The sequence below is a fragment of the Lytechinus variegatus genome, chromosome 1 (assembly GCF_018143015.1).
Source record: "Lytechinus variegatus isolate NC3 chromosome 1, Lvar_3.0, whole genome shotgun sequence".
NCBI classification, from domain to species: Eukaryota; Metazoa; Echinodermata; class Echinoidea; order Temnopleuroida; family Toxopneustidae; genus Lytechinus; species Lytechinus variegatus.
In genome coordinates, this window is record NC_054740.1 from 84,532,216 (window position 1) to 84,555,796 (window position 23,581).

General features: G+C 33.6%; 1 protein-coding gene across 16 annotated transcripts in view; it reads right to left on the minus strand.

Annotated features, from left to right (window-relative positions):
• Positions 1–23,581, minus strand: part of LOC121425834 (muscle M-line assembly protein unc-89-like) — a 177,513-nt gene that overhangs the window by 42,798 nt on the left and 111,134 nt on the right. For 13 of the 16 annotated variants that reach the window (XM_041622024.1, XM_041621983.1, XM_041621991.1 and 10 more), the window contains 4 exons: positions 21,013–21,049; positions 3,245–3,405; positions 1,715–1,912; positions 642–938 (listed from right to left, as the gene is read on the minus strand). In XM_041622024.1, coding sequence (XP_041477958.1) covers positions 642–938; positions 1,715–1,912; positions 3,245–3,405; positions 21,013–21,049 — 693 coding nt within the window. The remainder of the gene's footprint in view (positions 1–641; positions 939–1,714; positions 1,913–3,244; positions 3,406–21,012; positions 21,050–23,581) is intronic. The other 3 variants (XM_041621937.1, XM_041621976.1, XM_041622018.1) reach the window with 3 other exon arrangements.

Consider the following 23,581-nt stretch of genomic DNA (forward strand, 5'->3'; position numbering starts at 1 on the left):
CTTTTGCAAACAATTTCAACTAAGAGTTGAAACAACATATCTGTAAAACGAGTGAATGCTGGTTTAGTGACTTTGCATATAACTTTCTTTTTTTTTCCTTGAAAAAAGCACAGAGAATGCTGAAGCCAACATTCAATGTCTGTATGAATGATATACTCACATAGATATAAATATATCATCAGCATATGAGATTCTAATGTTTACTACTTCTTTACATACAAGATTTGCTTATGCATCATGGGCAGAAAATTTGTTCAAAGGTGTTAGTCAGTCTTGCCTTTAATTTTAAAATGTAATTTGTGAATTCAATTTACTTTGAAAGCATCTAAAAATACATTTTCATTTCAACGTACAGGCCTACAACCAAAACAGAACATAATACCAATCTAGGTATATAAAGTATAGAGCATATCACCCTGACACAAAGAGTCTTCCATTTTGAACATAGTCAATTCACACAATTCATGGCTAATTGACTGACACCTATGATGGTTGTTGTTTAACATGGAGCGACGTGCACATGGACTAAACATGACAAACTATGAACATATTGAACACGTAAGGGAGGGAAGAGATGCAGTCGGGTTGAAATGGTGGTGGTGCAGGCTGCGACGGCGTATGAGTACCGACGGGGTGCGTACCAGACTTACTCCTGATCTTCAAAATGGTCTGTGACGTGGAGATTCCGGCCGCGTTCTCGGCGCGGACGGTGTACTCGCCAGCGTCCTCGTCAAAAACCTCCGGAATCACAAGGATGTACCTGTCACCCTCGTCCGAGATCTGGATATCGATGGAGTTCTCCAGTTGGTCACCGTTCTGGAACCATTTCACGTCCGGTTTGGGGGTGCCGGTGATCTTGACCTCAAACCGAACGGAATCACCTTCGGTCTTTTCTTGACCTTGGAGACCCTGGATAATTTCTGGTGGCTTAGAATCACCTGTGAATGCAACCCCACACCTGGTTATATATCTGTCTTACACAATGTAGAAGCTTAAAAAGAGGTCATCAGCCCCATGAAACACATAAATCACAACATGACTTGACATGTATTCATGAAAGATTACAAACATGAGAAAGAATAACAATCCTGAATGGAGGTAAAGGTAGAATAATAGACATAAGTTCTCATATTATGATATGATATTTGAGAGAAGATATGATGATTCTTCTCTCAAATGCCTCCTCTTACAAAAAGAGTAAAAAATATGCATATCACCACTTAAAATTTGACAATTAAAATGTAAATAAGTTTTAAGTTAGGACAAATATCGAGCACCTTATAAAAGGGGGAGAAAGATAGATAAGATAGAGGAATACTCACGCCTTCTATAACTATCAACTCAGCAAAACGGGGAGAAAACACATTCCATAAATACATATACACAAAATACAAGGTGTTTCAAAAGGAAGGAAGAAGGCCAAACTATCTACAAATTTCTTTCTTTGATCAATTTGAATGTGATTCCCTTATTTCCTTTCTTAAGGATTGTCTGCGACTTACATTCTTACGCCCAATATGATATGAAATTCTATTTCAGCACTTGCTTTTAGTGTCTCTCGTTAGAATCGCATCAAGTTCATAGAAATTTGGTTGATTTCATTTACAGGAAATACCAACTTTGTTGCATTGTAAACACCCTTTCCAAATCACTAGAAGATTCTTTCACAATTGAAATCAACGGTCTGAAGTAAACTTCATCATCATGAACGTACCTTGGATCTGCAATGTGGCGGAGCACATTGCATTTCCGCACTTATTTTCTGCAGTGCACTTGTACTGTCCATCGTCCTTTGCGGAGGCCTTGCTGACCTTCAGCATACACTTGCCCTTCGCAAAAGAGATGTTGTACTTTGGTGAACTCTTCAATTCCTTGTCATCTTTGAACCATTTGACGGTGGGCTCAGGTTGACCTGAGGGAATGGATTAGGATTAGGAAGGGGAGGAGGAGGGTTAGGATTAAGATTAAGGTGTTGGGTCTACTCTAATTGTTAACAGTAGGAGCATATATAGAAGGAAATTGCTGAACATCTGTAGCAATATAGCATTCTACAACAGATGTCATGCGCAGTGATTATCATATTACAATAATAATTGTGATTCCTTTATGAATGAAAAATAAAAGAATTCAAATTTATAATTCCAAAGTATAATGTAATACTTTCACTTTCTGGAGAGTTGATCAAAGATATTCATTAGAGTTCATTTAAAAAAATAAAGGGGAATGTAATTCACATTAAATGTTTCAAAATTGCAAGTTGCAAAAGTACCTACTAAATTTGCAATTGGTTTCAGTAAAAAAAATATTTTTTGACTGTACACAAAAGGGGAAAATAGAGCCCCGGTACATGAACATTTACTTTTTACTGAGTAAAGGAAATTATTTCCTAGATATTCCAATTTCCACATTAAATTTTAAATTTCGAAATATTCTCCTAGTATCAATAGCACTGCAAATTTCCTTCTATATTTTGCTTATACCAAGGTCATTATCTATAAAAAATTAACAATATTAGCTGACAGGAACAGGAGGATTGTACACATAAAATGTTTACTTTAAAAAAAGAATAAGGATGGAATGTTTCTTTAACATAATCTATTAGACACTACATGTATTTAAACAAAATTAAATTGAGCTACCAAAGAAATATTAGATGAAACAGTTTCTATGATTATATCATTGAAATATAGAAGCAAACTACTGAAGCTAAGGTCAAAATTAAATAATATATCTAGCATTGGCAGGTCTAAAACTGCAAATCTGATAGATATTGTTGCTTCATTCATTCATACAACATGAACAGCACTAAATTGAAAGACTGGAATAGTGTACTTTTTCAGAATATACTACTAGAAACACACACATAAATTGTTCTTGGGGTATTAAAGTCAAATATGAACAAATTAGCATGTCACAATGGAAAGGGTAAGGGTTATATTATATAAGGGATTATTCCATATTTTCGAGGATCATGAGGAGTTGTACAGCAAAGGGTTGAAGTTTAACAATTAATTGTTCGGCAAGAGGAAAACCTTTTAATAAGAATTCCACATAAATTATTTAGGAAGACAATTTAAGTATTGTGCCAATTTGCCAAAGAGATCTTGGCAAAGCTAAATAGATCTTGGCAAAGTAATACAAAGATTCGTAAACTACAGTGTATTGCAAAATGACATTATTATTTGAAGTTATAATTGAGAAGTTATAATTTAAATCATGAATATACTCATATTTTTTAACTCACCCTTAAGCTCCGCCTGTAGAGTAGCAGTCTGGCCCTCCTTGACAGAGACGCTTTTGAGCGGTTGAGTAAACTTTGGCGCCTCCTCTTGCCCAATGCGCCCCCGGCTCATGGCCGTGGAGCTATAAACTACGCGAGTTGTGGTGGTGGTAGTTGTTTCAATGCTGAACATGGAAAAAGAAAAAAATAAAATATTTTGTTCATTCATGAATTTGAAGATTTTTCTTCCATGACAGTTGGTATCAAAATATAATTTACACCCATAGTTGTCCCAATATGAGCAATGAATAAAAAATTATGTTAACACTAATCAGCAAATTTTCTACAAGATATTGATTAAATTCATTACACTTGATATTAATTCAGGTGTAAAAAAATATGTGTTTGCTAAACATTACAGTGCCAACAATGGGTTTGCATTCTCTACACAGTTTATTTTGTTCTTCTTACATATACATGTAAGTCTACTAATATTCTTTGTATTCAGGGAATGCATAGAATATAATGTATACATAAATATATGTGACTTTGTTTATATCTATCATCTAAGATCAATATCAAAGGCCCCAAACAAAATTTTTAACATAATAATATTGTTCATTTGTAAGCTTTTAAAATGGCTAATGATTAATTCTAACACAAAAGAAAGATGATCAACTGAAAGTACATAAGTAAATAATACTTTGCAGAAACTGAAGAGAATTTCCAGTAACAAATAAATTTTAGAAAATGATTACAAAGAAAAGTAGAGAACATCTGAGTCTAGCCATAATTGGCAACTACACACTGTAAAGTTCTGGCTTGTAAACTTCTCAAGAATTTTGTTTGTCAGAGACCACAGGAATTCCTCTGAATTACGCACTCCCAGAACATCTTAATGAGAGCTTTTGGATTGTGAGTGTATACTGCAAGATGCCTACAAGCATTGAGAGACGGGTGCACAGCAGAGGGCCAATTATGGCCATGTTTATGATACACAGGGTGGATTGCTTGAAGGGTCAATGGCCATCTATAATGTGAATCTTTACACGGTTAAAGAAATAGACTGCAATGTCGGGCAAGCAAAATTACATCTATGGTAAATTAGGGATACAATTTATATACATAGATGTACGTAGGTGAATCCCAAAATCCTGTGCATTTTGAAGGGAAGATATGCATTCTATTTGCTCTGGAATTCAAATTAGTAGCATAAATGCCTAAAAAAAGAATGTACCATAGCCAATTCCGAAAAAAGTGATAAGACAGTTGAGCTCTTTGAAGTATTACAACTTTTTCCATTGTAAAAGAGAACTGTTGCTCGGCTAGCGCCATGAGCATCTACTGACGATGTGCATGCTCTACAAATATACACTATTATTACAACAATGTATTGCAGTAAATGCTACGACATAAGAAAGGATATATCAAATAATTTTAAAATAGCAAACAGTATATCAAAATATATTAAAACTCTCATTTATGCACAAACATTGATTCCAATAAGTATGCAAATAGAGGAACAAGAGAAGTAGATAATATGTCATTTGAGCACCAGTGAGAGTAGAAACGAGTACTTAATATCTGCACTAATGTTATTATTACATGCATCGCCATTATTATCATCATCATCGTTATTTACTGATATTGCAAACACAAACCTGGGATAAAACTGAACCAATTAATTTTAAGTCAGAGATTGATATGCACCAATAATTTGTTGTAGTACATTATTACAGGTGTTGAATGCCAATGGGTACCCATTAGGATGTGAACGTAAATGTGATTAGATTGGCATGTGTGCACCAATAAATGGTTGCCTGGCTCTGGAGTGGAGATGGTGCACCTTATGTGTGGAACAGTGATGGATCCAATGACCGAGATAATAACAATTACAATGAAAAGTGCTAAGAAACCAAAGTATGAAGGGCTTCATAAATGTAACTATTATTAATATTATTATTATTAATATTATTTTTATTATAATATTTATCATTATCATTATTATCATTATCTTAATCTAAAAGTATTAGATTAAGATTGTAAAGTTGAATTTGTTTAAATACTTGTTTACTATCTACTCTAGATTGTTACATAAATTCATGCATATATTGCTTCTTGTTTCATTTTGTAAGAAAATTTAATGGGTATATTAACATTGTTTTTCTGATAAAGTTAATGAAAGTGTCCTTCTAATTTCATTAATGCCTATGACTATGTTCATCATGTTTTTTAAAAATTCATTTCACATACTATGAGAAAAATGTAAATGAGGGGAATCAAATATTCGAAGGAGAAATGTAGTACATATGGTTCAGTTAAGAATGTAGGGACACCAATTCATATTGCATAAAATTTAGGCAATACTGCAAACGAATTAAATACAAATATAAAACTTCTTGACCACTTTACAGAATCAGCTGCCATAAAAAAGGCGTAGCCTGAGTGGAAAGGTAGACCAGGCCTGTGAAATATCCGCTATTTAGCGGAAATCCGCTTTTTTCATTTTTAAGACCGATTTCAATTTCCGCTTTCTTCCTGTGTTCTATTTCCGTTTTTTCTTAGTCAAAATTCCGCTATTTTATCCAAAACGGCTGGAAAACAAGTCTAGGTAAATGGATGCGAGCAGAATGTGTGTGTTGTGATTACGGGGCCTTGTATTTTGCCTTCGCGAAGTTTCGAATGAAACTGCTGCGGATCCATAGAGATATATAATTAGTATACATCTCTATGTGCGGATCACACCGTGCACCGTTGCCGTTGGCATACAAGCGCAAAGCAGCGGCTCAAATCGCGATATTTTGCGACTGGTACATACGTCTGTAAGGATGATGACGTCATCCTAGATGGAAACTTACTTTGACCGACGAAAGGATCGAAGATGACGATGTTTCGATCTTTATTTCAAAGGAATTAGTGGTAACTGCTGTCTAAGGTACGATATTTCTGAATTTTAAACATTTTTTGGTAAATATGGATGTGATTTCTTTTTCATAATGTGACATTTTATGTACAAAAAAACGATTGGAAAATCGGGTTTCCACTGTTAGATCTAACGTTACTGCTAAAATACGTTGTCTGTACTTCCGGGCCTCCAAGATCTTCGGTCTATGTATTGGTGAGTGAACCAACGCAGTTCAGAGGAATTTTTCCGCTATTTTTTTGAAACCCCACTCACAGGCCTGGTAGACTGATTAATAGATAGGTTGTCTGAAACACCCACTCAAATTAAATAATTGGTTATAAAAACAGCTTCATATTTCATTGCGCAGAAACATTTTTATTCATGACATCACTAGAGCCTCCGTAAATCATCACTGGGTGTGTGATGACGTTAACAGCTTGATAGACCCACTACTGACGTTCATCCCCACAGCACAGCTCATACTTGGCATTTGCTTTGTCAGAGAGAAAGTATGTCCGACAGCAGAGTTATGCAGACGTCCGCAGAGATAACAGAGATTAATTATTGTGACACGAGATGGAGCGATATCAAAGGTTGTGAAACATAAGGGCTTGTCTCACCAACAGTTATTTCAAGAAAGAAGATCATTTCAAGAAGAAGATTCAACTGAGGCTCTCTGGTAGGAAATAAAGTTTCCTTGACAAAGTGACAAAGGGTTATTTTGCTTCAAAGGCATTAGGTTTTGTTTTCAGAATCTACAGGATTTTCTGAATAATGGATCTGATTTAATTTAAATTGATATTCCAAAATAAAATAATAGTGTTACATGATCTCGAAAGAACCAAAAGAAAGCTGTCCTTCAGTATTTCAACCCAATAAGGCCGGAATGCAAAACATCATTCAATGAATTCCACATTCTAAAGTTATCCATGCAGATATTAAGCTGATAACTTAAAGACGAACACTGGTGTCATATTTTTGAACAGTACAATGCTATTTGGGTATATCTTTTCTTCAGTAATAATATTTTTCAAACAATTCAGATAAAAGACAAGAGCTGAATAAAACTTTAAGGGATGAGATGATATAGATCTTAAATCAATCAAGATTAAATATACAAGGGTAACAATTTAATAATTAAATTCACAAGGAAAACTGTACATTCGGTAGAAAATCAATATAGAACTAATGGTAAATGGAAGTAAGTTGCAATATCTCAGGAATTTTGCTCTAACACCCTTTAGCAGATTTCAACAGATAATTGCTGAATCATATACTGAGTATTATAGCAATAGCCTCTTTTCAAATTATATGTCATAAAATATTCAAAATGTGAGTAGTGTCTTTTCATTGTCTCAACAATTTGGGCCACAAGATATACATACCTACATACATCAAACTCTGATAATTTTACCAACATTTATACAAGAGCCTTTAAACTTGAATGCTATATCACAAAAATGAAATCACATATTTTTATTACAATTGGGCCTATACTTTCAACGACAGCATTCCATATTTACATTTGTTTTCCTTTAATCTTGTGACCACAAAGGTTATTGTTTCCTACACAGTTTATGTGTACTAAACAGTACTTCTTCACCATTTGTCTTCTTGATGAAAAGGTGAAGAAACTATCTCCCTTCTTTTGTGATCTCAAGAGAGAGAAGGGGGGAGCCATGCATGGGAGTTGGTATGAAGAAAAAAAGTGAGGGGCTTTTCTTTCTAAAGAAGATAACAACCTTCAAATAAATTCTGCTTTGAAGGTTTGCCCATTACAAAGGTCAATAAATACCAGTCTTTCCTCTACTCATCTACTTATCATCCTTCATTTTATACTTATACTTATCTACATAAATATCATCCTTATCATCTTCTTATCACCCTTATAATTGAATACAAATAGGCCTATACTTTCACGAGAGCATCCCATGATTACATTTTTTTAAAAAAAAATCTTGAGACCTTGAAAGTTATTGTTTCCTACACAGTCTATATGTCCTAAACAGTGCTCCTTCATCATTTGTCTTCTTGATGTACATGAAACAGTTTCTTCTTCCTTTTGTAATGTTGTGATTTTCTGTAATATTCTGTACATTTTAATGTGAAATAAATGAAATGTAATAAATGAAAATTCAGATATCATCTTTATTATCTTCTTATCATCCCTTTCACCTGATTATCATACTGTATTTACCTGGTATATGAAATTTCTTTAACTGATGTTTGTTAATTCTATCAAATCTGTTCAAAATTCAAAACTGTTCAACATTGGTATTGATTTACATGTACATACATGAAGTGCCAACATTTCCAGTACATATCTAAATACCAAGGGTTATAGGAAAGCAGCACAGCTGGTAAAGGTCTTGGCATAATGTCACAAGGACGAACTGTAGATAGTTTGTGACTAAGACAGCAACCTCTCGGAGAATCTATGTGCTCAAATTTGATCACAGTGACCTTATCAAACTCATGTTCCATAATGTTGTTTACATTTTCTAATTGCTTATCTGCTCCAATCAAGTGGATCAGTATTCGGACTTTGAAACAGAGGGTCTAGTTCAAATCCAAGCCATAGCATAATTTCTTTGAGCAATAAATTGATCCACAATGTGCTGCACTCTACCCAGGTAAGGCATTGGGTACCAGCAGGATATTATTACTCAAAAGCTGTGAGCACTGGAATCAGTAGACTACCGTAGCTGGGGTAATATAGGAGTGCCTTGAGCATCTAATGTGTGTTATGCAAATATCATATATTACTATTAAGAATCACAAACAACATCAAACTAACACATAATCTATGTGCTGACATTCAATGCCAACACCCTTTAAATATATTTCATGATTTCTTTTCGTTTTGTTTACATTTTTATTGCTTAATTACATACAATGTATACCAATATGCCCTATTAGAAAATACCATAATTTTAAAAACAATATTTACTAAAATAAATGAAAAAAGCTTGAATGTCTAAAAGAATGTTAATGTATTAATGTATAATTTATAAACCTGGTATTAGTATGCCTTCTGCTCCCTCCTTTAATTTTGTAAGTGATTAAAAGGCTCCCATACTAAAATAAAAAATATCCTCCACGTGACATCAAAATACAACTAGTAATACCTAAATTAATTATTCCAAAATCTTTGAGATCAAACTTGCCTCTAGTTCTAATGATAATGAAAGCTAAAATTACCATTTAAATCATGCATCTTTATATATTTCCTTTTGCATTCTTCATTAGATTAAACCTATCTTGAGATCATTGCCTACTTCCTGCGTGGGTAATTATATGCAATTGCTTGGTTAATTCTATATAAAAACAAACTTGATTGATTCACCAATTACCAACAGCACTAAGAGCATTAAATTTATGTTTATTCTGTTAACTCAAAATGAATTTTGAAACGAATCAGCATTCACAGCTTTCTGGAATTTGCAGCATAAACTGTACAATTTGTCGTAATTCACTTCCAGTAATGTAGTAAATAAAAGTGGTGTGTGCACTTGGGTTTGTATGTTCATAAATTGCCTTTACTCTTTCTTATCAAAAACAAATTTTGTCTATATCAGAAATAATCATATTTCATATTTACTCACTTGCATTTTTTTAAGGTTGCTTTTTTTTTCCTCCCTTGTCAAATGAGCTCTTTGCTTTTCTTAGAATCCCAAACCAAGTTATTACTATTATGAATTAATTGTTAAAACTGTTGGTTTTAAATGAATAAAAGTTTTAAACAGTTTTGATAAAAGATCATAAATTTACAATAAAAACATTCATTCAAGATGTGATCATTATTTATGATTAAAATGGCAAAATACTTTGAACACTAGCAAACTTCTAGATATTTATCTGAAACAAGGAGAACCATTTGTTGAAAAGAAATGATTTGAAAATTACTGTTTTTACCAGAAATGATAATGGGCTTATCATGTACACCTATCTCTAGCACTGTAAGCCTGTGGTACCAGCTGTCTATACACACATGTACACTCTGGCCAGGCACCCATATAAGGAAAGGCTCATGCATTCCAATACCACAGTCAGCTTATGTATGGAACAGGCGCAACGCACTGGTAGTGTAACCTCCATCTGTATGGGTGTGTGCTGTATAGCATCTAACCCCCCCCCCCCTTCATCACACATTATTACATCTATGGATGTATGTACAATACATTTACAGCCACAAGAATTTGGACATATTAGACACCCCATATGATTTTGTGTTTTCATTCAAGCAATAAAACCACATCGACCAATTTTTACAACCTTGTACTATTCAATTTTCTAATCAATGAATTTGTTCATTTCTAGCAAAGCTGATGAAATATTGTGTTTCCACGAAAACAAACATTCTATTTTGCCCCCTCCCCATTTTCATGATATATATATGTACATTTAATTCAAGTACCTTCACTATGATACATGTATATCTTTCACTAATAAAAGTGAATGTTATATGATGAAGATTAATCAAATGATTCCAAGATTTAAGGAGTCAATGAAGTACATTAATAACTAGCAATAACCTAAGATGTACCAAAAATATTGTATCAATCTCATTGCATAAAAGGTGAAATAATTCACAGTAAAATAATGTAAAGACAATGGAAAAGAAATCATCCTGTAGTCTTTGAAAGCTGGCCATTAAAAAACAAAATTTAAATTCTCTATGACCAATGATCAGTATTTCATTCTTAAAAAAAATGTGGTTTTGTAACTCTGATATTATCTTGTGGGCAACAGAAATATCCATGTAATGTACATTGAACAAATATTTTGAATCAACTCAGTGAGGTGAGATGAACTCTCTGATTAAATTGAATTGAATCACCATATTGGAAGACAAAATATTTATTAGGATTGTCACATCAGTGACCCCTCCCCCTCCTAATTATATTAATTCAACAGACTGGATATAGATTAGCGTTCAATGCTTATAACGACTCAATGGCCCATCCAATTTTCAATCTATGACCAGGGGTGTCCACGGAAAATCAAACTTAAACCTATTAAATATTCTCATAAAGACATGCCTATAGAACCGTTTCACCAGAATAATGCAAATCTTTTAAATTCAATAACTTTGTTATTTGTCATCCGATTTTGATCAAATTTTAAGCATTTTGCTTTGTGAATTTTATTCTATTTATTGAGATATAAATATCTTCAACCACTTTTTTTCTAATTCATTTGATTTTATTACAACCAACTTTATATTGTCAGGATGAACTTCCCATGAATAATAGTTGGTGTTTCACAAATAAAATAAAATAAATAAATGTCATCAGTGGTAGTCAATTAGTGGAAGTACACGTCCCCTGAGTATTATCTGACCAATGCAGCCATTACATGTTGAACATCATGCACAGTTGGCACAATCTAATATTTGTGAAACACCAACTATTATTCATGGGAAGTTCATCCTGACAATAAGTTGGTTTTAATAAAATCAAATGAATTAGAAAAAAAATGGTGAAAGCTTGATGAAAATCCATCGAAGAATAAGAGCCATGAAGTTTTAAGTTTTTAAATTGTGACATAATATGGAAATGGCTTCCGAATATCAAATTTAATATAAATTCCATAAATTTCATTCTTTTTATCACTTTTCTTATAGGCACTGTAAAAAAACTGTTTAAACATTAAGCTCACTGTCATTCTAACAACTTTTGTTTCATATTTTTAACATGTTGTTATTAAAAAGTTTTAACAGCTTTAAAAAAATATGAAACAATTATTGAAAAGTTTAATGTTCTTAGAGTGACAGACTTAAACAATGTGCATCCTTTTTTTATGGGACAGTATGAAATGATATTTCTGATGATATATGTAGGCTATATACTGCACAAAGAAAATCACTTTTGAATTTTTAGGGAATTTATATCTCGTGCCATATGGAGGAGCTGCTCGTCTGTGACATCATTATCAGAGCAAACTTTTCCTTTAAATCCATGTCCATTGTTGGCAGCAGAAAAGAATATAGATCTGAATTAAACAAAGTATCCACCTTAAATCCTGTACATGATCACTTGTCATTTCACTCATGATTTTAGGATGATTATCAGTATCTAAATTGTGTGGAATATGTAGGCCCAATTGTAAAATTTGTTTATAATGAACAATAGTTGTATGTGATATGTCAGGGTTTTATACAATCGCTATCTTAGGCAAAAGAGACTCTCATTGATTTTTAAGTTTGTACTTGTACAATCAGGATAAACGTTACTATAATGGTAAATCTGCCATCCACTGGCAAGTTTTAGAATATTTGATTTTGATTGGCTTCTGATCAACGTTACCATGGTAGTTACCATTTGATGGTAAAGTTACAATTTTTATGCCCCGGGGGCCTGGAATGCAATCAATGCCAAATGGCCTATACTTTCTACATCTTAGTTTGTCCCTTGTCTTGCTACTTAAAGAATAAAATAGGATTGTTAAAGAAGATAGGTGCCTCCCCACTTGGGCCCAATTTCTCACTTGCATCAATAAAAAGGTGAATAGTTTGGGTAAATGATTAAATCTGAAGAAGAGAGGTATTGTCAGGATTTAAAAAAAATCACCAAATTTGTCAAAAATATTTCACTACTTAACAAAAATTTAATTTTCTTTTGAAAAAAAGAGTTTGCATTTTAAACTAGTTTCTCTCTCTGTTCCACTAAAAAGCTATTATTTTTAAAAGCTACACCACTTTTTATTATGGTTCACACCTTCTAATCCACTGAATGTGCAAGTGAAATAAGAATAAATTGTTTCACCAGAGAAAAGATGGCTCTGATATTGAATTCAATAATCACATTCAATAGCACATTTCCATCTGAGCATGATTTAAAGGGTATCCATCCTAAGTGGAAATTGCTTAAAAAAGAAAATAGAAAATCAGAGAAACATATGTGCTAAGGGACAGAACCACAAATTCCCAATAATTGGTAACTGTATTCACATCACTTGGAAAGTTGTCCTTATCACTTGTAATAAGATTTACAATACAAGTTACATTTATATCGCATATTCTGTTAATATTCCAATTAATAACTGGTGATTACACATGTATAAAATAACGGCCATACCATCCTTAATCGTAGAATTTCTTTCAATTATCCACTATTATGTGTAAAGAAAAAAGTAATTTAGCTTGAGTGAAAACCTTGAATTTTAGTTACAAATGCTCAGGGATTTGAGAAAACATGGTTGCCACAGCATTTTGCCTAGTGTCAAGCCTTTCCTGTTATTCTGTTTCTCATCTCTATGCTCTAGGCATTAATCTAATTCAGCAAGAAATTCATCCAAATAGTGCTGCACTCATTCCAGGAGAGGTAATAGTATAATAATAGTACAAAGCAGGATTTCTCAATTTTCTTGCTTCATTTTATCGGCCAGAAACATTGTTATCCTGAAGCGTGTGCACAGCCATTTTGTTCTGTTTATTTGGTCTCATTTATGCTGCAAAGTGTTATTCTCATATACTTAGTTGACCAAGGTTTGGAAATGATTGTATCCTTTTGAAATTAGTATATATAGATCTGGATAGGGAAACCAGGCCTAAATTTATATTCGTTGGTGATATATTTCTTTATTTTAGAGGCACACCAGTGTGGACAAATTTGTTGGTGCGCATCGGTGGACTAACCTGTTTAACTCAGGCTAAACCATTATCATTATTTTATCATTATTTTACTACTATCATTATCACTCATAGTAGTGAAAGTAGAAGTAGTAGTAGTAGTAGAAGTAGTAGTAATAGTAGTAGAAGTAGTAGTAGTAAAAGTAGAAGTAGAAGTAGTATAGTAGTAGCAGTAGAAGGAGAAGTAGTAGAAGTAGTAGTAGTAGTAGTAGTAGTAGTAGTAGTAGTAGTAGTAGTAGTAGTAGTAGTAGTAGTAGTAGTAGTAGTAGCAGCAGCAGTAGTAGTAGTAGTAGTAGCAATAGTAGAAGTAGTAGTAGTAGTAGTAGTAGTAGTAGTAGTAGTAGTAGTAGTAGTAGTAGTAGAAGTAGAAGTAGTAGTAGTAGTAGTAGTAGTAGTAGTAGTAGTAGTAGTAGTAGTAGTAGTAGTAGTAGTAGTAGTAGTATCATCAGTATTACCATCATCAACATTATCAATATCACTACCAAGTTCCATTATTATTACCATTTTCATTATGATTATCATTATATCTAATACTTGATTATCCACAAAAAAGGGTCAAGTGACCCCTAAATGAGATATAAATAAGTGACAACTCCATCTTAAAAGTCTGTTAGGGAATTGTATCACTAACAATTCCCTTGTCTTTTTCATCAGTCACACACAAAAATGACTTTCCTATACCAGTCTCATTGTACTTCACAGAGAGGGTCAGGGGGTAGTGAGAGCTTAATGAAAGCAGCATTCTTGGTCATTAGTGTACTATTTTGAGATAACTGGCCGCCTCTGAAGTAGGCACTTGGAAAATGTATAAGGCATTTACAAAACATTTCCATGGGTATTTCTATATTAAAACCCTTATCAATACATTTTGAATATAAATTCAATGGAATACCAGGCGGGTGCTTCATAAAGCTGTTCGCAAGTTAAGAGCAACTTTAAGAACGACTGGTGATCCTTTCTTGTGGCAAATGGTAGATTCATTGGCAATGGTTAAGCGCGTAGGAATGGATCACCAGTCGTTCTTAAAGTCGCTCTTAACTTACGAACAGCTTTATGAAATGGCTCCAAAAAAATTGCATGTGATTCCATACGAATATTTCTCACAAATTTCATTGCATTAATTTTATGATGCACAAAAACATTTTAGCTTAATAAAGGCATGATTTCTTTCAAACAAGATCCAGTAAAATATTCTAAAAGCAATCAAACAAATTCATCCCTAATTTAATTGTAACTTTCTCCCAGATATATACCAGTATTATAAACAACCAAAAAGTTGGGTCTATTTGTAACACAAAAATCTATTTCTTTCTTAAATATGTCCTGATTCATCATCAATCAATTTTGATGTATTACAAAGTTCCAACAAAGAATGTAATTAATAAATAAGCCATGCATGTGGATACACATACTAGTAAGTAACAAATTTGTTGATTCTTTTTATCAATTTTTTTTAACTGCTTAGTTGCAATGGTTTTCATTTGAAAAAATTAATATTAATTAATAGTATACAAAGTGGTGTAAGAATAATTCAATTAGTTTCAATTATCAAATTAGGTATTCTTCTGTTATTCTTTTTTCTGGAATTTGACTCACAAATGTTTAAAGGTACTCTCAGATTCACTTAAGATGTTGATTTGTAAACATACATACAGTTTTCACTAAATTAACAAAATTACTGGAAAATCCATAATGTGAGCATGCAGAACGATTCTTTTAAAAGATACATTACCACCAATTTCCTCAGATACAACAATGACTTAGTTAACCATGTATGTCCTTTATGTAATATCCACATAGACATGAAAGAAAGATGGATGCCTACCGCTTCTTATGTCTGACTTAACACCAGATCCATCCCGAGGTGCCGAAGGGGCACCAAAATGTCTCCTCGAGGTGATGGTATTCCTCGCCAAGGGAACTAAGTTACTTTCCAAACGTTTCACACTACAATTGTTGCTGTTTTTTTCTTAATCCTTCAGTTGCAAAAGGGGAAAAACTTGAACATTCGTATTCGCTCCAAGCGTTACTTAGATAATGGAGTCCAGCTCCCAACTTTGTTATCCCGTGTGGCACACAGCAACAAGCAGAGATGTTCTTCAATTAAAAGAAAGACCGACTTGCAAATTGACCGTGTAGTTCGAACAGCAAAATGGAAAAGCAGACCCTCCTATCGGGGGCCCCCTCAGGTTCCAATCAGTGGTACAATACCACGGAGCATGATAAATTACTGCAGTACTCAGTCATAGTTAGGTACACAAGAAGGAGGGAGAGAGTTAAAGAGAAAGAGAGACAGAGAGAGAGAGTAACAAAGAAAGATAGGGGTATGGTATGCAAAGGATTGTGGGTAATTGGGACTGCCTCCCATATATGGCTAGCTTGGCTGTGATTGGTGGAAAGCTAGGGCTGGCAGCCATGACATCATATCCCTGTCAGAGTGAGATGCTGGCTGAGTGATGGGAGGATAGTCTTGGTGTTCCAGACTCCTATTAGCACGGACATTCAGATTTATAGCAATTTTAAAATGAACTGTCTGAAAGATGCCTACACAATTATATGCCCAAATCTTTTATATCCATGTCACCACAAATCCCTTCAAAATTAAAGCCTAATTTAATAATAAAAAATGAATACAAAAAAATGAATAATACACATCATCGATGGGGGATGGTTGTGAAAACAAATGCTCATCATGACTATTGGAAACAACTACAAGTTCTCCAGACTGGAAAGTTTATTCATCACAATTCATTTATAGATGGATCATGTGTATGTTGTTTATGCTATTAATGGTTGCGCCTCACATATCAATATGAATGATGGTCAGACAAATTGACCCATTAGGTCAGTCTCATGTATGATGACCAAATGACTTACATGAAATACATGAAAATCATATAAGAATTATATAATAATCATACAAGCAATACATGTAGCAGAAAAGAAACATATAACCATATAATATAATGTAATATAATATAATAATCACTAAGAATCAAATAATCATATAGAATTCATATTTTAAAATTATTTCAACTTACACATATATATCTGGAATTTATAAAGCACTTAATATATCAGATATTATTAAGTGCTTTACAGACTTTATATTGCCATTTCAGGAAATGCTCAGCAGACAATTATTCAAGACATTAAGGAAAGAGAAAGTTTCTCCTTCTTTCAGTATTGGGAGCACTTTTTAGTTTTAGTTTCCTATTTTTGTATAATACACATCTCTGACAAGAAACAAGAATATTTATTTTGCTACAATAAAAGTGGGGGAAGACAACAACAAAGGGCCCTATTGATAGGTGTTAATGAAATGACAAATCTGAACAAAGAACTGGAATGTGACTTAACAAATGGATTTTTAATTTATTTTTTTAAATGTGTTTCGAGTGAATACTAAAACAAGTTGAACGCCTCTGGCAGTCTCGCCTGCATCACGCAATTCGATATAGCAGCAGTGCTGACTTTGAAAACAGCTATTAAATAATTATTCACAAAAGGATACTATGTCCATTGACCCAAGATTACCTTTGACCATGATCATGTGACCTAAGACATGTGCAAAACAGTCATTTATACTTGATTACCCTTATGTCTATGTTTCATGAACTACATGTGTAGATCCATACACTTTCTAAGTTATGATGCAAATTCAACAAATACACCCAACACGGCAAAAGTTCATTGACCCTAAATGAAGTTTGATTTTGGTCATGTGACCAGAAACAAGCACAAGATATTCAGGGATACATGGTTTCTCTAATGTCCCAAGTTTCATGAACTGTGATCTATAAACTTTAAAGTTATGATTATTCCACCAATACCCCCCACATTATCAAAGTTTGTTGACCCTAAATGACCTTTAACCTAGATCATGTGATTTGAAACTTGCAAAAGATGTTCAGGGATACTTAATTGCTCTTACGTCTAATTTTCATGAACTAGATCCATAAAACATCAAAGTTATGATGACAATTCCTCAAATACCCTCAACATGGTCAAAGTTCGTTGACCCTAAGTGACCTTTGACCTTGGTCGTGTGACCTGAAACTCAGGCAGGATCTTCAGTTATACGCTATCACCCTTATGTCCAAGTTCCATGAACTAGGTCCACATACTTTAGAAGTTATGACGACATTTCAAAAACTTGACCTTGGTTAAGATTTCAATGTTGACGACGCAGCCGCCGCCGTCGCCGGAAAAGCGGTGCCTATAGTGTCGCTCTGCTATGCCGGCGAGACAAAAATGCAGATCAACATTTAACTGCTTGTGAAAAATTTTTAGAATGGTTTATAGAATGAGTTTAGTTGCAAATTAAATGAATGATTTGGGCCTGTTGCATGAAAGAAAAACTCTTGAAAATTTTTGGCCAAATTATGTATTACGAGTTAATAACATAATTTTGTTTGCCAGATTTTTTTTTTTAGGGGCAATGGTTTTATGTCACAGGCCTCTGAAATACAATTGAGGGTAGACACTTTTTACATAAAACTTCATTAATTCATTAAGTAACAAGACATTCTCAGGCCTTAAATTAATCAAGGCCATGGATGTGGATGCTCTATTGTTGGCCTCAATGCCCCTTTCATCTTTTTTTTCCCCATTTGTGCTCTAATAAAGTCCCATATATATGGCCTGCATATATACTATAGCAAGAACACATTTTTCAAATTTTTTCATTTTTTTATTTCTATATCTTTCTCAGCATCTAAAACTTATAAAAAACAATATTTGTATGGTAATATGCTAGTCAATGGCATAATTAGTTACAGCGCACACACATTGCCACTCCCTCAACATTGTCGCTACTATCTATTCATACCTATTCATACCTCATGCAACAAGCATCTGCAATGCCTGTCTGGCCCCTTTGGACATTTTTATTGCACAATCGGAATATTTCCATGTCTTAGACCTTATCTTTGTCACGGACCTGAAGTCCCAACTGACAACAAATTGCTTTCAGTAGACAGCTCTTGCCAAAATACCAAGCATTCCATCCCCTCATCTCTGACTCTTAACTTTCCTTTCCTTTTTCTTAAAGGCAAGGTGTATTCATCAGTCATTTTTCTTGCCTAAAAGAAGTTTATTACTCATGTAAAAGTATATCTTTGATATTTACATGTTTGGCTTGTCAGAGCTTGTGATAAAAAAGATTTATCTCCAAAAAAGAAAAATGATCAGCAAAAAGGGCATGTATGATTGATATTTACCCCATAATTTTCAATCAAATTTGAATTCATATGGAAGAATTTTATACCACATTCATTTTATCAACTATTCAATCGTATATACAACCTATGGGATTACACCAGGTACATCTAATGACAGTTTTCCAAAGCAGAGTTCAGAGGAAAGTTGAATGTACTATAAAGCATGTTATACCACAAAAATAAAAAAAATCATTAGAAGACCCCTTCTATACATCCTCAAGCTTACAAACAAATTGTGGCTTGCTATATTGAGCTGTGATATAACACACCAGTCAGCCTAGAATATTTCAATGTTTGTGATGTTCTATTTTAGTTGCTGAGGCAGTACAGACATCGTTGCTTTTGTTTGCTCTAAAATAAGCAACAGGAAGAAGATGTATAACGATCCCTGTCATCTGCTGAAAGATAATACACCAATCACAGATGTTTATCCAGAAAGGGGTATAGCTTAAGGTAAATGTTAAAGATGATGTAAAGGTCTTGTGCACAGTGAGTCTTGTGCATAGTGATTCCTTATGAATGCTCTCCTTTCATCTCATCTTCATTTGGATATTTTGTCTGGAATTGCATTAATCATCAGACCTTTATCTCCCTTTTCTTATTTTTAGCTTTTTACATGGGATACCTTCTCCATTTGTTTATTCCTCCTCGTCCTCCTCTGATCTTTCTGTTTTCTCTTTCATTTTTCTTTGTGTTTCTTTTCCTTTTTTTTCTTCATTCACTCTTTCCGTTCATTATGGTTATATCTTTTTAATCTAACCTTTATTTACCATCTATCTTTCTCTCTCATTCTTCTTCATTGTTTTCAAAAGATAATAGTGAAAACTACTGTATTTAACATTTTCTTTGAATCAATTAATTAATTTTTATGCTGCTTACTATTCTAAAGATGTTATTTTTACAAATAAGCCACCCATTCGTTTGTTTCTCTGGTACAATCAGATTATCGCAAATGTTTCATTGCACAAACATGCAGCCAATCTGCTAGTATCATTATGACTACAATAAATGCCTAAATCGTATTCACTCAATGACCATCAATTTTGGAGTAAAACTAATATAATCCCATAATGAGAGTCATGAATATTGTGAATTTATAAAGTTAATAAATTAAAAACAAAAATGAAACAAGAATGGAATATATCCTTTTATCAAAGTGGTCAATATCCAACTACGACAAGCAAATGCGCAGTCAATTCTCACGACTCAGTACATTCTGGATTCGATTGGAGTAGTTCCACTATAAACAAAGGCGACTATTATGAAGGGGAAGGCTCAAGTGTCTGGCAATGGAGCCACAATGGCACTATCATGTAACTGCACCCAAGATCATACATAAATATGACACAACCAATTTGTCATCACTAGATGAACGTGTACCAGTGCATGTACCCCTAGACCTGCTGCATCGGTTGAGAACTTCTGGAAGAGTTTCTGAGTATCAGGAATCTGATATGTATAAACCTTCACAAATTACAAGCAAATGACTATCTGAGACTTGGGTAATCTTGTAAGACAAAGCAATGCCCTTGCGCTTAGATACGCTGCAATACTACCTGGAAAATGACATTACTCAGTTCATGGTAATCACTGCCGAAACATAAAGGAAGTCTGATTTTTTTAACATGGAATACAGGGTGTAAATTTCTTTACCTGGAAGTGCAGTGTAATATACTTAAAAGTTTGTGTTAAATTGAAATGAAATATGGATTGAATATCGAAATTATCCAGTTATGATTCTTTTCAATTCACATTATCTGTAAATCTGATCTGCAGATTACTTGACTTTTGATGATCAAACAAATCTATTAAATGATAATAATAATAATAACTGACAATAATGATAGAAACATAAATTATTATAACAATAACAGTTATAATAAAGATGATGATCATGTATAAAATGACAATGAGACTTATTTTTTTCAAACACACCAAATAAAAAAAATTGTATAAAACAACAAACTCACAGATTTATACAAAATGAATAAACAAAAACAAAAGAAATCACAAAATAATACAAATAACTCACCTTTCAGAGTAATCTTCCTCACTGACAAAACCAAGACCTGTAATGGGAAAATAAAAAGACAATTATTCATAAAATTGTTTTCCTCCATAAATCCGAAGTCATTTGCAGTACCATACACTTAATTCCATACATCAGATCAACATGTCTTATACTAGTACTACATTGAAATACATATTTTTTTTATAGATAGATCCCACTGGTTTAAAAACAGAATTGGTTTAAAAAAGTGATTGTGAAGGAGGTCATAGCCGTACATCTCTGATACTTAATAAAGGAACATTTTAAGTATAAGGCATGATGGTATCAAGGATGTTGAAATCGATTTTGTTGCAGGATTTGGAGGCACTGCAAATTACTTCTCTTCTTGATCTACTGTGGATGGTAAATATCGTCAATTTCCATCCTATTCAAACCTAAATCTTTTTGGTGCTGTTGCCCCGTGATCACATTTCACACTATTTAATGAGCATGTTCATCTGCAAAACAAAGATTAGGTAGGTGTTTCATTTTGTTTTGCTTTTAATAAAACCAGAGGTAATCTAATGGACAGTGCATACAGTTTATCTAGAGGATTAATTAAAAGTCTCTGCGAGAGAGTTGAAAGAAAAGGTCACGCATAGCTTTGCTATGGCACTGCAGCATAGCTGGCCATGGATGCCAAAGTCTTTGCGAGTGGAATAGGGTTGTAACTCCATGCTTCATGACAATCACTGTCATCAAACGTATGTTTAGAATTAAAATGGTCCTTTTTTATTAACAATAAACAAATTTTAGTATTTTTTCTAATCAATACACTTGCACTTTAAAACTAACTATCCAATGAGAGACTGATATGCCGTCATTAAGTGAGTTAAAAGGACAGGATAGAAAAAGAAATACAAAGTTCATAATAAAAACAATCCTAATCCTCATATGGAATGGAGAAACAGATATATGTTGTTAAATTTCTCTGAATTTTGAGTAAAGCTTTTTAAAATATGTTTCTATTCTCTCACATTTCATGAAATCATTCAAAGAAATTACAGGGTCATGGCAATACATATAAATGAATTTCCTATTGTGGACGGAATCATTAAGCAGTGTTTTAAGTCATCTACACCTTATCATATTAAATCTACTAATGCATTTACTGAATTTTTACAAAAGTGTTCCAATCGGAGTCAATGCCTTTTTGCCGCAGCTGCTTCTCCAGCCCAAGGTGAATACCATGCCCAGGGCTTGCTTGCACAGTATGCTGACATTTGAATGTCATAAAATGTATGTGACTGGTGCTCGCTTTTCTGGGGTATCATAGCCAAGGTTCACTTTACACCTTTTAGCTGAGATGGTATCACCAGACAAAACAACCATTAACACCTATGTGATGAAACAGATCACCTGTCCCGAGGATAGACATGAGCCACCACCAGTTGAAAGGTGGGTAAATTTTATGCTGGGAACTTGTTATGCTTTTAACACTCTCTGTCTGTCATGTGACAAGATGAAAGTCAACTTAAAAGATACTTTGGGGTGGGGATTGGTTTTCAACACATTCAATTACACAAGTTGAAATTTAAGTCAATTTGATGTTAACAGCTTTATAATGGTTGAAAACCTCTCTACTTCTCCAAAAACGAAACAAGGGATTACTGATCAAATTTAATTTTTAATGCCATTTTCAGTTAGCCCATTATCAGTCTCTCACAAAAACAGACTGCAAACCACCAGTTTAAGAAGTTTTGGGCTCAGGGTTGGCAAACAGATGTTAGATTTGAAGGTCTATAGCAATGAAAGCATTCTCAAATCTAATGGTATTTATTTCCAAAATTTAAATAGAAAAGGTAACATTAGAGGTAATATCCACACCCTTGTTTAAACAAATTACAAAGGGAATGACTTTGCCCTGCATGTATTTCCGTCATGTGTTTGGGTATCAGGCGTAAAGCACATTATCGACTTAACTCTCTGTGGGTTGACTAAGGTGATGCTGTCAGCTTCCATTACAGCTAACAAATCTCAGTTTGATGTGATGTTACAATATGTCATAAACAACACAGCATAGTGTAGGAGGAGAGAAAATGAGTAAAATGCTGATAAAAGGATCATTGTTAATGAAAATTATAATCTTTATATTCTTGGACTAATACTGAAAATTTTCCCCTCCCCCACCCCCCCCCCCTTTCCTTTCTTTGTTTGTCTGTCTCTGCCTCTCTTTGTCTACCCCCGCCCCATGCTCCCACTCTCACCAAAGGGCTACGGGTAAATAATCATTATCATAATCATTAAAATCACAATTACAATACTATAATCATTATTACTATTAATATCATCATTACTATTATTAATATTATGATTCACTATTCACTTAATGCTCTTTAAAATGGTAATCAACATTGCTCTCATATGGTTTTTCTCAATTTTATAACTTCACATTTTTAACATTATTACTATTACTATCATTATCGTTACTACTGTGTATTACTGTTCATATCATAATACCTCATAATAAAAATTCACACCTTAGTTTATCACTTCACTCATAATCCCCCTCCTTATCTCTCTCTATTCAACTACTCCCCTATACTTTTCC